Below are 16847 nucleotides of genomic sequence, written 5' to 3'. Positions count from 1 at the left end.
GGGTAACTACAAGTTCTCACACCTCTTCTCTCCCCTCAGATCCTGCTCATCTCTGATTACTTCTACGCCTTCCTGCGGCGAGAGTACTACCTCACACATGGACTCTACTTGACCACCAAGGGCGGCACGGAGGCCATGCTTGTGCTCAAGTAGGCCTGGCTGGGCACAGGGCTGCACGGACCTCAGGGTTGCCAGGCCAGAAGTTGGGCCAAGCCTTCGGGACAGGGTTGCCAGCAGGCAAGTCCTTGGGCAGACGGAGTTTGCATCCAGGGTCACAGATCCCTGGTACAAGAGGAGAGCCATGGCTGGCAGCAAGACCTGTGGGGAAGAGCCGGGAGCACCCCACTTGGACCCCTACTTTATGGCTCTGCCCACCAATGTCCACTCCCAGGCAGGAAGAGGGAAGAAGCGGGTGGGCAGGGCTTGTTAGGTTGTGGCTACTCAATAAACATTTTTTTGGTTATGAAGATGTCTATCCAGGGGCCATAGCTTGTGCTGGAGGAGGTGGGGTTGGCCACAGTTACTGCCATGGACACTATACAGAGATGTGGGTTTCCAGAATCAACCCTAAGGCCACAGAAGACAAGTCTGTGTCCTGGCCATCTGAGAATGGTGCAGGACTGTCCCACCAGCCTTCCCTACCCCCTAAGTAAGCAGCTGGAGGCAGAGAGCCAGGCAGGCCTGAGCAATCTTTATTCTGCAGAGGAACAGTGACCACAAATCTGTACACCATGCCAGGACTGGGAGAGCCAGGGACCAGTCCTTCAGAAGGAGGCAGATCCAGGCAGGGGACAGTGCCTTGGGTAGGTGAAGGACAGATGGGCAGACAGGCAGGGGCCTAAAAAAAAAAAAAGACAAACCACACAGCAGGGGTGCTGGGGCCAGCACTGGAGGGGCAACCTGAAGTGACTGATTGGCCCAGGCTCCACCCAGGGGGGGGCAGAATAAGTGGTTGGTGGCCCCTGACTAGGGGCCCACATCCCTGCCCAGCCCACCAGGGGCAGCTCAGTTCAGAAGCCAGGGGCTCCCTGGGCAGAGCCTGATTGGTCCCCCACTCCCAGGCCAGCCCTCCCCTACTGCTGGCTCAGAAGCCGAAGGTTTCCTGGGAGGCGTAGACCATGTAGAGAAAGCCATCCTCGTCCTTCTCCTGCTCGTAGATGTCTGCGATGGGCGTGGACACGCTCACCATGCTGTGCTGGTTCACCAGCAGGAAGAAGGCCTGCGTAGGGTTCAGCTGCAGGCGGCGCCTGAGGCGGGCAGACGACCGTGAGGGGCTTGGGGGTGTCGCCGGGCCCCCTCCCCAGAATGGCTCGCGGCCTATTCCTCTGACCCAGTACTGATCCTAGCCCTTATGCCTTCCCAACCTCCCACAACAGCTGTCTCCCTCCCGCCCCTTCCAGAGGGGACTCGGCTCCTGTTAACCGCAGCCAGCCCCAGGCTCCCCTCCCGGAGCAGCTGCCCGCGCACCGGATGATCTTGACCAGCTCGCTCATGTTGACATGGTCCGGGACCAGGAACTTGGTCTTGTCCAGGACCGGCAGCTGCTTCTCACCCTTGTAGCGCTCTATGATCACCTGGGAGCGGGGGGCGGGGGTGAGTGAGCCCGCGGGCCTGGAGGGGCGGGCTCAGGGAGGGGACGTGGGACTCACCGGGATCTTGCTGGGGTGCTGGTCGCGGATCTGCTGCACCTCCTTACAGCGGTCGGCTGCGGAAGGCCAGGTCGTGAGGCCGCGCCGAGGTGCTGCCGGCGGCCCCGAGGGCCGGCCCCGCCCCCGCCCCCGCCCCCACTCCCGGGGCCCCCAGCCCCTGACAAGACGGGGTGGGGGAACAGGCGCCCCCGGTCCAGGCCCCAGTCTGGAGCTTGACGTCACAGGCCTGACGTCACCAGCGGCGGTCGGGGCTGTCGGCGCCCCCCACCCCGCGCTCGCAAATCGCCCGCCGGGCCTCACCGAAGCTCCGCCGCTGCTTGAAAGGCCGGTCCGAGGGCATCGCGCCAGCCCGGCGGGGCGCGCAGGCCGGGGCTCGGGGCGCGCGGGGCGGGGACGGGCTGCGGCTCGGGGGTCCGGGCTCCGGCCTCGCGCTGAAGGGCGCTGGGGCTCTCGCTGCGCCCAGCGGCGGCGGCTTCGGGAGGTAACTCGCCCGGTGACGTCAGGTCACAACATTCCTTAAAGGCGAGGCCGGCGCGCCGCTCCCATTGGGCCGACGCGAAGCCCGCCCGCCCCGGCCCGTGACGTCACGGCGCAGCGAGCCCGGCTCCCGGCCCCGAGCCGCCGAGGGGCGGGGTGCTCCCAGGGCGCGTCACAGTCCCCTGACGTCATGGCCTGCGCAGGCCCCTCCTCCCAGGCCCTCCTTAGGGAGACGGGAAGAATGGGAGGCGGTCGTGGGCTCTCCACCCAGCCTGGGCCGGGAGGCTCGGGAGGCTGAGAGCACGGGCTCGTCCTCCGCGCGTCCCGCGCTCACCGAGGTCAACAGACGCGAACTCGGGGTGTGTACCTGTCAGGGGACTGCAGGAGATGGTAGGGGTGACAGCGAGGAACCCAAGTCCTCACCTTGAGGGACTTTAGGGTTAGAGGAGGAAAGAGGGCGGGAGGGGCTTTAAAACTTAAGGCAAGTGGGAGACACCCAAGAGGACCGGGCTCTAAAGCACGGGTTCTTACACTTTTTTGTCCCGTGGACCCCTTTGCCAACCAGGTGAAAACCACGGACCCTTTCTCAGAATGCAGCGACAGTTATATGACTTCGACATGGGCATGTCTTCAGATTTTAAGATTATTCAGAATTACATTTTACACCTTTCCCATAATTTCAATACCTGATAACCTAACACGGTTCACCTTCTGTTCAAACTGGTGGTTTTTGACAAACATTTAGAAATTCGAGTTTTCCCAAGGCGTCCGCATGGTAAAACCATCTCCACCGTCCTTATTGACCTTTTTTGCAGGCAGTTATCCACTGCACTCAGAACATGCTACATCAAAAAAAAAAAAAAAATCATATTAAGTCCACACTATGTATTATTTAATAAATACATCATACACCAAAACGTCCCCACAAGAATGTAATTTTATTTCATGCATTTAAAAACAGAGGAAATCAGTTACATATATTAAAATAGTTACTAAAATAACATATTATACATATGTGCTTCTTTCTTAACACATTAAATAATAATCCAATACATCAAAAATATAGGAAAGTTAAATCTTATTTTTTAACATGTCAATGTTTATTTTGAATAAGAACTTATTTATCTCAAATAAGAACATTAAACTGGGGAAGTGGACTTGGCTCAATGGAGAGAGTGTCTGCCTACCACATGGGAGGTCCAGGGTTCAAACCCTGGGCCTCCTTGACCCATGTGGAGCTGGCCCACACGCAGTGCTGATGTGTGCAAGGAGTGCCCTGCCACACGGGGGTGTCCCCCGCCTAGGGGAGCCCCACACGCAAAGAGTGCGCCCCATAAGGAGAGCCACCCAGCGTGAAAGAAAGTCCAGCCTGCCCAGGAGTGGTGCTATATACATGGAGAGCTGATGCAGCAAGATGACACAACAAAAAACACAGAATCCCAGTGCTGCTGACAAGAATACAAGCAGACACAGAAGAACACACAGCAAATGGAAACAGACGGACAACTTGAGCGGGTGGGGAGGGAAGGGAAGAGGAATAAAGAAAAATAAATCTTAAAAAAAAAAAAAGAACATTAAACTGTGGTGTAGTATTTGACAAGGCAACATGCATATGATGTTGGACATTTAATTGAGTTTATTTTTTTCACTTCAGGCTCACAGACCCCCTGAAGTCTTTCCGTGGACACTTGGGGGTCGATGGACCCCTGGTTAAGAACCCCTGCTCTACAGAGAATTTCTAGAATTGAAAAATAGAGCCATGAAAATCACCTCTCAATGGAGGGATAAGGAAGGAGATTAGGCACAGCAGAAAAGAAAGCCACCAACTGGAGATATATCAGAAGCAATTACATGGAGAAACAAGGTAGAAAAATAAATCATTCATGTCACTTTTTTTTTTTAAGTACCAGAGGTCTGAGATTGAACCTGAGACCTCGCATGTAGGAAGCTGGCACTCAACCACTGAGCCTCATGGGCTTCCCTGCATTGGTTTTTTTCATTTGTTTTGCTTGTTGTTGTTGTTTTTTAATGAGGCACCAGGAACCAAACCCGGGATCTCCCAAGTGGGAAACAGGCACTCAACCGCCTGAAACACATCCGCTTCCACGTCACTTACTCTTAAAAGTGAGGACGGGGAAGCAGACTTGACCCAGCGGTTAGGGCTCAGCAAAATAGACACAGAGAACAGACAACCGGGGTGGGGGAGGAGGGGAGAGAAAGAAAGAAATAAATAAATCTAAAAAAAAAAAAAGTGAGGACGCACAGCTCCAGAGTTCCAGAAGAAGAGAAGACTATGTGTGAGAGGCAGTGCCAAAAACTGATTAAAGACTAAGATCATCACATAAAATCAGCATCTAGGCACTTTGCAGTGAACTTGCAAAACTCTAAACACTGAGATCTTAAAAGCTATCAGAAAGGATAGATTCATTAAATGAAAATCAGACAGACAGACTTCTCAAGTAGCAATACAGAAGCCAGAATAAAATGTAGTGGTATTTTCCCCTCAGCAGTTTGAAGATAATATCAACCAGTGCGACGGCTTGCTCAGTCGGTAGAGGTGGGGTCTGGCTGCAGACGAGGGGTCGGTCCAGCTCTGGACGAGGGGTCGGTCCCACTTGGGACGAGGGGTCGGTCCCACCTGGGACGAGGGATCGGTCCAGCAGCAGACGAGGGATCGGTCTCACAAGGGGTTGCGTGGTTCGGCTGACGGGGTCGCCCGGCGAAGCCGGCGACGAAGGGGTCGCCCGGCGAAGCCGGCGACGAAGGGGTCGCCCGGAGAAGCCGGCGACGAAGGGGTCGCCCGGAGAAGCAGGCGACGAACTGGGGACAAGGGAGGCCAGGCCCTTGTCGGGGGCTCTCAGGACTGGAGGGCGCACGGCAGAAGAACTACCGCGGAGACAAGGTAAACACGCAAGTCCACTTTATTGAGGGAGAGGCAACAGTTTTATAGGGGCCGGGGAAGGCTGATTGGTCGAAGCCACGCCCCGTTCTGATTGGTTGCCGGCGAAAGGTCAGTGGGCGGTACTGGACGGGGGAGGGGTGGTGATTAGGGATTGGCTGTCGCTGTTACTGGGGGAAGGGGCAGGGTTTAGGGATTGGTGGCTGCTGTTGCTGGGGTGGAGGGCAGGCTTGAGTTTCCCGCCCACGCCTGGCTGTTGCTGCTGTTGGGGGAAGGGAAAAGGGCAGACTGGATTTCTCCGCCCACACCTGGCTGTTGCTGCTGTCGGGGGAGGGGAAAAGGGTAGACTGGATTTCTCCGCCCACGCCTGGCTGTTGCTGCTGTCAGGGGAGGGGAAAAGGGCAGACTGGAATTTTCTGCCCTGCGCCTGCGCAGGGAGAAGGAAGAAGAAGGGTGCCGCCCCACAAGGCATCGGGTGGTGCCATCTGGGAGGAGGGGCGGCCGCGGAAGCATGGCTGCCGAGAAGGGGAGACCCGAGGGCACTCTGCGCCCATGCCGAGCTTCCTTCAGGGGTGGCGGTGGGCCCGACCAACTACCCTCTTATGGGGGCAGTGGAATTAGGCCTACCGTGGCCGCTCCCCTCGCCAGGCCAGCAAACCACACTTCAGCCCGAGGGGTGACCGCAAACCAGTAATTAATCCATGATTTAAAAGACAGGGAGAAAAAAAAAGTTAGGATAGAGTTTATACAAAACATTCTCTGAAATAAATTGTAAAGGATATACTTCAGTAAAAAGGACATGTAACTCAAGAGGAAGAAACCAGATGGAAAAATGATGAGCTAATAAACTGGTAAAGATGTAGGTAAATCTAAATAAACAATTTAGAACAGCAGTGGTAATGATTAACTTGGGGTACAAAAACAAGGTGCATGAGACATAATAGCATGTCAGACAGGAGAAGGTAGAGTTAAAATGTCCTCAGAAGCTTAATTTTTTGAGAGGAGGATAAAGATACTGATAATTGCCTGGCTTTGTGAAGTCAAGTATGTATTTTATTTTATTTATTTTTTTGATAAGATTTATTTTTTATTTATTTCTCTCCCCTGCCCCCTTTCCCCCCAAGTTGTCTGCTCTCTGTGTCCATTTGCTGTGTGTTCTTCGGCATCTGCTTGTATTTTCTTGCGGTGCTGGGAAACTGCCTCTCTTTTTTTTTGTTGCGTTGTCTTGCTGTGTCAGCTCTCCGTGTGTGTGGCACCATTCCTGGACACTCCTAGCGTGCATCAGCACTGCACATGGGCCAGCTCCACACGGGTCAAGGAGGCCCAGGGTTTGAACCATGGACCTCTCATGTGGTAGCTGGACGCCCTAACCACTGGGTCAAGTCCGTCTCCTGAAAGATTTTTAACAGATCTCTCTTGGTAACTGATAGATCAAGCTACAATTAATCCTGATCAGTGGGCCTCAAATAGAGCCCTGAAGCCAAGTTTCTTTCAAACATACATGGAACACTTACAGAAAATGACCTAATGACTAGGCACCAAGAAAAAATCTGATATCAGATTTCATATATTCTCTGAACACAGAAGAACCAAGAAAACCCCAAACGTTAGAAATTTAAATATGCTTGTAATTCTTTACACAAAGTTGAAAACAAATGAAAAATATTTAGAACAGACCAAAAATGAGACTAAAAATCAAAAATTCAAAAGTTTGTGGGGTTGGGAGTAGCTAAACCAGCTCTTAAGAGATAAGTAATAAGCCTATTATATCATGGATAAAAACGAATATAGAAAATGAGCAGAGTTTTTAAAAAGGAATAATAGTACAAACCCAAACAGAGTGAAAGGGAAATAATACTAAAGATAAGAGCAGAAATTAATGAAATAGAAGAAATACTTGTATGGTTTAACACATCAAAGCTGGGTTTTTAAAAAGACCAATGAAACAGTGTGCAAAGGGGCTAAAAACAGAGCAGAAACTACAAAAAAATAACTATTATAGGGAAGTGGCTGTGGCTCAAGCAATTGGGCTCCTGTCTACCATATGGGAGGTGTAGGGTTTGGGTTCCCGGGCCTCCTGGTTAAGGCAAGCTGGCTTGCACAGCAGGCTGGTCCACACAGGAGTGCTGGCCCATGCAGGCAAACTGGCCCGCACAGGACAGCTGGTGCAGCAAGATGACACAACACAAAGAGACACAGAGGAGAAACAACAGACACAACAGACCAGGGAGCTGAGGTGGTGCAAGAGATTGAGCACCTCTCTCCTGCTCTGGAAGGTCCCAGGATTGGTTCCCGGTGCCACCTAAAGAGAAGACAAGCAGACACAGAAGAACACACGGTGAATAGACACAAATTAGTGAGTGCAAAAACGGGATAAATAAATAAATCTTTTTTAAAAATACTATTATAAACTTAATGCCAATAAGTTTTAAAAACTTAGATGAAATGGACAATTTCATAGGAAAATATAGTTTGCCAAAACTTACTCCAGGAGAAAATGAGACTATATGAAGAACTTCCACAACTCCACAACAAAATGACAACCCAATTAAAAAGAGGGGTAAGGACTTGAAGAGATATTTCACCAAAGATATACAAATGGGCAATAACACATGAAAAGATACTTACCATCTGTGACAGTTAAGTTCATGTGTCAACTTGGCTAGGTTATGGTGTCCAGTTGTTCGGTCAAGCAAGCACCAGCCTGATTGTTACTGGGAGGGTATTTTGTGAATTTGAATCAGTTGACTGTAGACTATTCAGTTACAGATGCAACCAGCAAAGGAGGCTACCATCTACAATGAGAGGAGTCTCACCCAATCAGTTGAAGGCCTCAAAGGGATAACTGAGGAGAACTGATCATTTCAGCAGTCAGAAAGGAGAATTTCTCTCTCTTCAGCCAGCCAGCTTCTCCTGGGGAATTCATCAAAACCTTCCCTGGAGTTCCTAACTTGCAGTCTGCCCTATGGAATTTTTTTTTTTTTTTTTAGAAGGTACCAGGGATTGAACCCAGGACCTCGTATATGGGAAGCAGGTGCTCAGCCACTGAGCTACATCCACTCCCCAGTGAGAGTTGTTTTTTTCATTTATTTTTAGTGTGGAACCCAGGATCTCATGTGTGGGAAGCAAGCACTCACTCAACACTAGAGCTACAGCCGCTCCCCCTATGGAATTCAGACTTGCCAATCCCCATAGTCATGTGAACCAATTCCTATAATAAATTTCTTAATATTTATACACACATGTTAGCTCTATTCCTCTGAAGAACCCTAATACATAATTAGCCACTAGGGAAATGCATATCAAAACCACAATGAGATACCACTTCACACCCACTAGAATGGCTATTTGAAAAACAGCACAGAAAACAAGTGTTGGTGAGGATGTGGAGAAGCAGGAACCCTCCTGCATCATTAGTGAGAATGTGAAATGTCCTTAGAAAGTTACCATATTACCATATGACCCGGCAACCCCACTTCCAGATACATACCCCAAAGAGGCGAAAGCAGGGACACTAATGTTCATAGCAGTATTATTCATGATAACCAAGAGGTGGAAACAATTCATGTCCATCAACAGATGAATGGATAAACAAAATAGGATATATCCATACAATGGAATATCATTCAGCTTTGAAAAGGAATGAAGTTGTGTTACATGCTGCAATATGGAATAACAAGACCTTATGTTGAGTGAAATAAGCTGGACACAAAAGGACAAATACTGAATGATATTATATATGAAATATTGTATGATCTCACATATAAAGTAAATAGAATATGTAAATTCATAGAGTCAGAAAGCAGGATATAGGGGAATGAGGACTTAATCCTTTAAGAGTGTCTTTGGTGTCATGGAAGTTTTGGTAACGACGGTAGTGAGGGTAGCACTACATTGTTAATGTAATCAATACCACTATTGTGTATTTGAAAGTGGTTAAAATGGGAAGTTTTGTTGCATGTTACCATAATAAAAATCTTTTAAAAACCATATTATTGGGAAGTGGATGTGGTTCAAGTGTTTGGGCTTCTGCCTACCACATGGGAGGTCCTGGGTTCAGTTCCCAGTGCCTCCTGGAGAAGGTGAGCTGGCACAGCAGGCAGGCACAGCAAGCTGACACAAGATGATGCAACGAGTGAGACGCAAAAAGGAAAGACAATGAGAGACACAACAAACCAGGGACCTGAGGTGGCTCAGGTGATGAGTCCCTCTCTTCCACACCGGGGAAGTTTGGTTCCTGGTGTCTTCTAAAGAGAAGATGAGCAGACAGAGCAGACAGCAAATGGACACAGAGAGCAGACAGTGACTGCAAAACAACAAGGGGGCGGATAAATAAGATAAATCTTTAAAAAAACAAAAACAACATAGTATTATGCAACACAGTGAACCCTAAAGTATGGAATGTAGATAATAATGGTTCATTAATTATAATAGAGATATGCCAAACAAAGCCACAATTAAATACAACCTCTCACTAACTAGGGTAACTATTATTTAAGCACACACACACACAAACAAAATAAGTTGGGAAGGATGTGGAGAAATTGGAACCCTTGTACTTGCTGCTGCTGCTGTTGTGGAGTTTGGCAGTTCCTCAGAAAGTTAAATGTGGAATTACCATATGACCTGGCAATTCCACTTCTAGATATGTGCCCAGAAGGATTGAAAGCAGAAACTTGAACAGATATTTGAACGCTAAGGTTCATAGCAGCATTATTCACAATATTCAAAAGGAGGAAGCAACCCAACTGTCCATTGACAGATGAATGGATAAACAAAACGTACGTACATACAATGAAATTTTCAGACAGAAGAATGAAGCTCTGATACATACTACAACATGGATGAACATGTTGATTAAAATAAGCCAGACACACAGATATTGTTTGATTTCACTTATGAGACACCTAGAATAAGCGAATACAAGAAAGATTATAGATTACCAGAAATAGGGGTGTGGGGTAAGGAATTATTGCTTAATGAATTCCTGTATGGGATGATGGAAAAGTTTTGGTAATCGATGGCGGTGGTGGTAAAAATATTGATTTAACTAATATTACTGAATTGTATAAATGAAAGTGGTTAAAATGGGAAATTGTGTTGTGTATATATTAATTTGTTTTAAAAAGATTAAGTAGTGCTGGCCTCAGCAGCACATATACTAAAATTGGAATGATATAGACAAGATTAGCATGGCCCCTGCTCAAGGATGACACACAAAATTGTGAAGCGTTTTATATTTTTTCATAATCTGTAGCAGATGTTCCACAGCAATGTAATGTGTTGGTGGAGGGGTGTTGTGTGGGAGTTCTGCACGCTGTGCATGATTGTTTTGTGAGTTTGCAACTTCTCTAATAATGTGTGTGTGTGTATATATATACATATATAAAGAAAAGTAAAACAATCCAAACCTGATATAAATATCATAGTTAATGGTAAAACACCATACTATGTGGTAAAACATGTTCCCTTTAAAGGCAGGAAAAAAGAAAATTGTTAAGGATTGGACAGGAAGGAGCTAAACTCTTATTCACAGTGAGAAAATCCAAGAGAACCTATGAACAGAAGTAATAAAAGCTTGGTAACCAATAAAGTTGTAAACACATGGTATCAAGTTTAAGAACATGGAAAAAATGGGAATTCTGCTGATGGGAATGTAAGTGATTTCAGCCACATTGGAGAACAATTTGGCAAAATCTGTATAAGATGTCCATATCCCACAAACCAGGAGTTCTACTTGTAGGTGAATGCCTGAGCCCAAGGAAATATAATTAAGCATCTTTATTGTAACATATTAATAGCAGGGGGGGGAAAAAAGGAAACTTCAATATTTTATCAACTAAATATCTTGTCAGATACGCCAATAACAGAACACAACACATTGTTTTGGACACAGAGGAGTTGGCAAACTTTTCCTGTCAATATTTTAGGCTTTTATAGGCTATATGGTCTCTGTTGCAACCACTCAGTTCTGCTGTTGTAGCTAGAAGGCAGCTGTGCTCAGCAAGGATGGGCGTAGCTGTGTTCCAATAAAACTTCCACTAAAACAGGCAGATTTGGCGTGAGGGCCTTAGTTTCCCCTCCCCTGAAGAAACGCCTGCCACTCCCTCCTCCGTCCATTCTCCTGCTCCTCCTCCCTGGTTCCTCCTCAGTCCCCAGAGACTCTCCTGACTCCAACCGCCTGGCGACGCCGAGGCCTCTGGACTTCTCACACTTGACCTGCCCAGGGTGAATCCACGCTCTCCCCCACCTACCCTCCCTGTAATCGTCTCCATCTGTTTTTCAGGCCCCAAACCTTTCTCTCCTTCACTTCCCATATCCAATTTGTCCTCAAATCCTCTTGGTTCCACCTTCAAAATAGCCCCAGAACCTGACACCTCTCTACCCCCACCGCCTCCGCTCTGGTCAGGCCAGTGGCCACCACCTCTCTGACCTGGCTCCAGCCTCAGGCACACGCCCTCCCCGGCTGGGTTACCTTGGAACTACTCTTTCAGCTGCTTTCTGCAGAGGAAAACAACTTAGACGCAAGGGGAAAACAAACCAAAAAAGACAACTTCAGACCCTCCCTCTTCTAAATAGCACCCTGGCCCCCTTACACTAAGGCGCCAGAGCTCCTCACTGGGTAAAACATTCCTAGCCCAGGGGCCCTGACGGCCAGCTCAGGGTCCCCCTCGCCACGTCGCGCCCCCAGGGCTGCTCCTCCAGCCCCGCCCCAGCCCATCCAGGGTGGCTCCCCGGCACCCTTCACGGAGGGGAGGGCCCCGCTCTCCTTGCCACTGCAGCCCCCGGGCAAAGCCACTGCCTGTTTGGCAATGTCCAGGGCAGTTTTTTCTGACACCTCTCTGGGGTGACTGTCTCACTTCAGTGGCAAGAGCCATCCTGAGCACACAGGAGTGGACCTCGTGTCCCTGCACCCACCTATGCAGGGCAAGGCCGGATGCTGAGGGCGGCCTCAGGACCTGGCCCCCTGGCCCCGTGGCCTCAGCACACCAGTCTCCTCAGGGTGGCACCACAGGCCTTTCTGTTCTTGCTGTCCCCTTTGCCTGAACATTTGTCCTCCAACCTGTGGGTGGCTGGCGCCCTCGCCTCCTTCGAGGTGCCCAGACCATGCTGTTGCCTATCACAGCTCTGGCCCCACATCGCTCACACTCCCTCTTATCCTGGCGTAATTTCTCCCAGAGCCTTTACGGCCTAACACACTATACAATTTTCTGCAATATTCTGTCGTGAAAAGTTTCAAGCACACAGAAAATTTGAAGTTAATTGTACAGTGACCACCCGCACACCCACCCCTACATTCTACAATTCACGCCTTGCTCCATTCTCCTTATCGCCATCGAGCCATCTGCCTCTCCATCCACGTGATCTTTTTGGTACATTCCAAAGCAAACTGCAGCCCTCACACTTTATCCCTCAACCCTCAGTGTGCGTATCAATCAAGTTTAAATACAGTGCATTGCACGCATTTTAAGGGTAGCATCTGATGAGTTTTGACAAGTACGCCGTCAAAATGTGTATCCCAAGCCCGTCAAGCTGCCGAAACTGCCCCTCATCCCAGAAAACCCCCTCTTGCCCCTTCCCCGTCAGTCTCCACCCCCAGCCCCCAGAAGCAGCCAGAGATTAATCTCACCTGGTCTAAATCGCCATCTAAGAGGACTCACACGGTGTATGTCCCTGTGTCTCGTCTGAGTTGACATAGTGTCTTCGAGGTTCATGTGTTGTTTGGGTGTCTGTGGCCCCTTCCCTTATATTGCCAAATAGGCTATGGCTGCATGCACCTTCCTCTTTCAGGCTGTGGGGACAAATTCTTGTTTCACTTGACCAAATGACTAGGAATGGAATAGCTAGGTCGTAGGGGGAAGTGTGTGTTCAGTTTTATAAGAAGTTACCAGACTTTTTGCCAAAGTGGGTGTTCCATTTCAAACTCCTACTAACAATTTTATGTTGGTTCCAGTGACTCTGTTTCCTCTTCAGCATTGGGTGTTGTCCATCTTTTTTTTTTTTTTTTGAGGTACTAGGGACTGGGGATTGAACATGGGACCTCATATGTAGGAAGCCAGTGCTCAACCACTGAGCCACATTGGCTTCCCTAAGTTGGTTTTCTTGTTTTTGCTTGTTCATTTTCATTTTTCAGGAGGCACTGTGGGTGGCGGGAGCTCAACCACTTGAGTCATATCTGTTCCCCCATCTTTTTAATTTTGGCCATTCTGGTGGGTGTGTAGTAATATCTCATGATTTCAGATTTAATATGCTATATCATTTTTAAAAATTGTTTTCTTTCTTCTATCCACTAAAATGCAAGCCTTTTAGGGGAAGGTTTTTTTTTTAAATCCCCCCTTGCGACTTTGTGTGCTGTCTGCTCTCTGTGTCCATTTGCCGTGCATTCTTCTGTCTGTATTTATTTTTATTTATTCCCCCCTGCCCCCACGACTTGTTTGCTGTCTGCTCTCTGTGTCCATTCGCTGTGCACTGTTCTGTGTTTTTGCTTGTCTCCCTTTTAGTTGCATCACCTTGTTGAGCCGGCTCTCCATGGCACTTGCCGGCCGGGTGGCGCTCCGCAGCGTGCGGGCCAGCCTGCCTCCACAAGGAGGCCCCAGCACGCCAACCCAGGGCCTCCCGTATGGTAGATGGGAGCCCAACTGATGAAGCCACAGCTGCTTCTCAAGGGCAGGGTTTTTAATGTTGGCTCCTGCTGTATCCCAGCACCCCCCTGGGGCCTGGGGTGGGGCACACAGTAATCATTACTGAAGGAGTGACTGCTCCCCTGGGCGACCCTCCCTCAGTCATCTCTCCATGTCCCTGCCCACCTGAGGTGCTCTCCTCTAGACTATGTGCAGGGACAGCATCTGTGCCAAGCAGCACTGCTGGGCGCCAAGGGAATCAGAGGGAACCATTTGGGGTATTTGGGAAAACAGTTTCACTTCAGAGAGTGAAGTCAAGTATTGTGCCCTCTCCTTCCTGCTCTTCTGTGGCTTCCAACTTAGACTCATTGCCCAAGAAGAGGCAGAGAGCTGGGTTAGCTTCTCCGTGGCCGGCCTGTCACACCAGAGTGGAGCAACCCCAGGCCCAGGTAAGCCAGCAGTTACTAGGTGACGTGGGCCGCTCCTGTTCCCTGAGCCTTGTTTACTCCTCGTCGCCATGGCAGAGAGCTTCATCACTTAGGATTTCTGAATAAATTATTTCCTCAGGGGCCAGTTTCCTCTCCAAATGGAGACAGTAGCAGAATCTTCCTCTGGGGTTGAGGACCAGTGGGGGACCCCGGAAGGCGAGGGGTCCTGGAGGAAGCAGCGCCTGGAGTCAGATGGACCGCCCTGAGCGCCGCGGGGCTGGGCTGCCTTGTTTAGGGCTGTGGACTCACTTGTAAATGGGCCTCAGCAGATCCGCGAGGGACGAGCCCCACACCCCGTGTCAGGACCGTTCATCTCTGAGTGAGGATTGGTTGTTCTTTTCAGTCTTTAAGAGGAGTTTTTTTTTTAAAACTGGAGGGACTGGAACTCACCCGGGGGCCCCCAAGCCTCTTGGCTCGGAATACTCACCCCTCACTCCCCAAGGACTCTGTGGCTTCCCTGGGGAAACACGGTCGTCACCACCGACCCCACTGCCCCCCATGGGGCTGAGACCTGGCTTTCCGCTTCTCAGGGCCTCAAGCCCTCAGCCCCTCCTCTCCTCTGGTCAGGGGAGTGCTCAGGCCTCTCCAGCTCTACCCCCAACTCCCTAAATGATAGGGCCAGGGTGGCCACCCTCCCACCCTCCATGTCCACATTCAAATGAGGCACCAACTTCCCTCAGATCTGCTCTCCACCTGTCCATGCCTCCCATCACCCCAGCCTAACAGAGGCATCCACTCAATTTGGCCTTCCCTCACCAATCCAGTCACTCCCCCAGTTCCCTCAAGTCTACCCCAAGTTTCCCTCAAGCCCATCCATCTCCTCCTGTCCCTCTCCACCCTCAGCTCCTCACTGGACAAAAGCACTAGGCTCTAGGAACCTCTTCCTCCCCTCCCCTAAGCCCCCTCCTTCCCTGGCTTCCCCCTAGGCACACTCCCCAATGCCTCTCCTCTGCAAATGCAGGTCCAGGGGCCCACACGACCACCACCTCTTAGCCTTCCCGCTCACGTATCCGGGTACCCCTTCTCAACAGCTGGCCCATCAGGACCCTCACCTCCCACCTGCCTCCATGATCAATCTCCTCCGCACCTCTCTCCACTTCTTCCTTGCCCAGCGCGAAATCCATAGTCCATCAAGACAATCCCTTCCAAAAGCCCTTAATTCTCTCCCTCTCCTTCGTTTGCTGAATACCCCTGGCAAAATCGGTTCTGATCTAGTTGTAAGTTGCTATGCACTGCATCCATGGCTGGAAATGATGATACAGATGTGGTCAATAATGTCTACATTTAGGGTTGACAACAAAGTTTGGCTGAGTCCCCCAAGCTGCCCAAATGTCCCAAACACTTTCAGTGTGATTTCTTCTGGCTGAGGAGTTTATTTCTGCCTTCTCTCCTCGTTTCTCCAACACTCCTCCCTCACTCTCATGGAGATCTTGTGCCCAGTCTGTGTGTCCTTGCCCTAACTCCCCTCGGGCTGCAGCTGGAATAGTTGCCCCTGCTCCTGTCTGAGGCCATCCAACCTCACCCCCTCATGGATTTTGCTCCTCTTAGAAGTCCCTCAGCGTCTCTTGCCAGCCAAGAGACATGTTTTAGCAACTCACACCCTTGAAATCACACCTCCCTTCTCCACCCCCCATTCCTCTGCTCCCTTCCCCAGCATCACTGCTCATGGTGGAGTAGGTAGTCACTCCTTCACGTCCTTCTTTGGGATTCTTTCCTGAACCCGCTCCAGCTGGGTTTCCATCCTCACAACTGCCCTTGTCAAGATCAGCAAAGACTTCCGAGCTGCCAAGTCCAGCATTCATGTCTCTGTCCTCATTTCACTCATTTCTCAGTGGCTTTTGATGACCACTTTCTCCTTGAAATTCTTTCTTCTCTTAACTTATGTGGTGGAGACTGCTGACTAGTATACCAGCAACTATCGTTCCATATCTTTTTCTAACAGAACCCATTCCCCCAGCTAGAAGACTTAATTTCCCAGCCTCCAGTGCAGTTAGGAGGTACAATATGGTTAAACTTTGAACAATAAAACAAATGAAAAGTGATATATGGGACTTTTAGGAAGTCAAAGGGAAAGGGTACATCCTTTTCCACTCCCATCTTCTATCAGCTGCCTGGAACAGGAATGTGATGGTTGGGGCTCTAGCAGCTATTTTGGATCATTCTGGCCATGGCATAACAGAAAGATGAAAGGACTTTGTTGAAAGACTTTGTGGAGTCACCATTCTAGGCCTGTACTCATGACCAGATAAACCAATATCTTGTTTAAGCCACAGTTATTTTTGGGTTTCCGTTATTTGCAGCTGAACTGAATCTTAATTGAAATAGCTTCTGTGGCTCCTTACTGTCCTGGCCTCCTTTCTCATTCTTCTCTGCTGGCTTCTGCTCCTTGAGCAGATCTTCAGAGGTGAAGTGTCCCAGGTGATGTCTTCAAACCTCTTCTTTCATTCCTCTTCTCTGTTACTCTGGTGAAATCAATTAAGCCCCTTGGCATAAATACCAATCACTGGCTGATGGCTCCAAAATTGTATGTCCAGCCGGAACTGCCAGAGTTGTGTAGTCAACAGTTCATCTGGCATCTTACTTGATGACATTGATGTCTAATAGATTCAAATAAAGCAGGCCATTTTGGAATTGTTGTTCCCCTCTTCCCCTCCAAATACATTCCCCAATCATCCCCACCTCAGTAAAGGGCAGTACCTTGTTGCCCAAGAAA

General features: G+C 49.5%; 2 protein-coding genes, 1 long non-coding RNA gene and 1 other non-coding gene across 4 annotated transcripts in view; 3 read left to right on the top strand and 1 right to left on the bottom strand.

The window, feature by feature from the left end:
* PIGU (phosphatidylinositol glycan anchor biosynthesis class U) overlaps nucleotides 1–467 on the top strand; it is an 88814-nt gene extending 88347 nt beyond the window's left edge. Inside the window, exon 12 of the mRNA XM_004454812.4 lies at nucleotides 40–467. Coding sequence (XP_004454869.1) covers nucleotides 40–153 — 114 coding nt within the window. The 3' untranslated portion in view covers nucleotides 154–467. The remainder of the gene's footprint in view (nucleotides 1–39) is intronic.
* Nucleotides 468–670: 203 nt separating this feature from the next.
* Nucleotides 671–2137, bottom strand: MAP1LC3A (microtubule associated protein 1 light chain 3 alpha). The gene is made up of 5 exons (XM_004454810.5): nucleotides 1950–2137; nucleotides 1650–1705; nucleotides 1468–1574; nucleotides 1078–1247; nucleotides 671–838 (listed from the first exon to the last, which is right to left on the bottom strand). Exons 1-4 carry the CDS (start codon nucleotides 1987–1989, stop codon nucleotides 1085–1087), a joined length of 366 nt encoding a protein of 121 aa, XP_004454867.1. The 5' UTR covers nucleotides 1990–2137; the 3' UTR covers nucleotides 671–838; nucleotides 1078–1084.
* A 223-nt stretch (nucleotides 2138–2360) lies between these two features.
* LOC131275773 (uncharacterized) lies at nucleotides 2361–4019 on the top strand. The gene is made up of 2 exons (XR_009183204.1): nucleotides 2361–2485; nucleotides 3781–4019. It is a non-coding gene; the product is annotated as an uncharacterized lncRNA (long non-coding RNA).
* Nucleotides 4020–10162: 6143 nt separating this feature from the next.
* Nucleotides 10163–10269, top strand: LOC111763276 (U6 spliceosomal RNA). The gene has a single exon (XR_002796169.1). It is a non-coding gene; the product is annotated as a U6 spliceosomal RNA (small nuclear RNA).
* The last annotated feature ends 6578 nt before the right edge of the window (nucleotides 10270–16847 follow it).

Source organism: Dasypus novemcinctus, chromosome 24, assembly GCF_030445035.2.
Source record: "Dasypus novemcinctus isolate mDasNov1 chromosome 24, mDasNov1.1.hap2, whole genome shotgun sequence".
Taxonomy (NCBI): Eukaryota; Metazoa; Chordata; class Mammalia; order Cingulata; family Dasypodidae; genus Dasypus; species Dasypus novemcinctus.
Note: the sequence above shows the minus strand (reverse complement) of the source record. Positions and strands in the feature narration are given on the sequence as shown.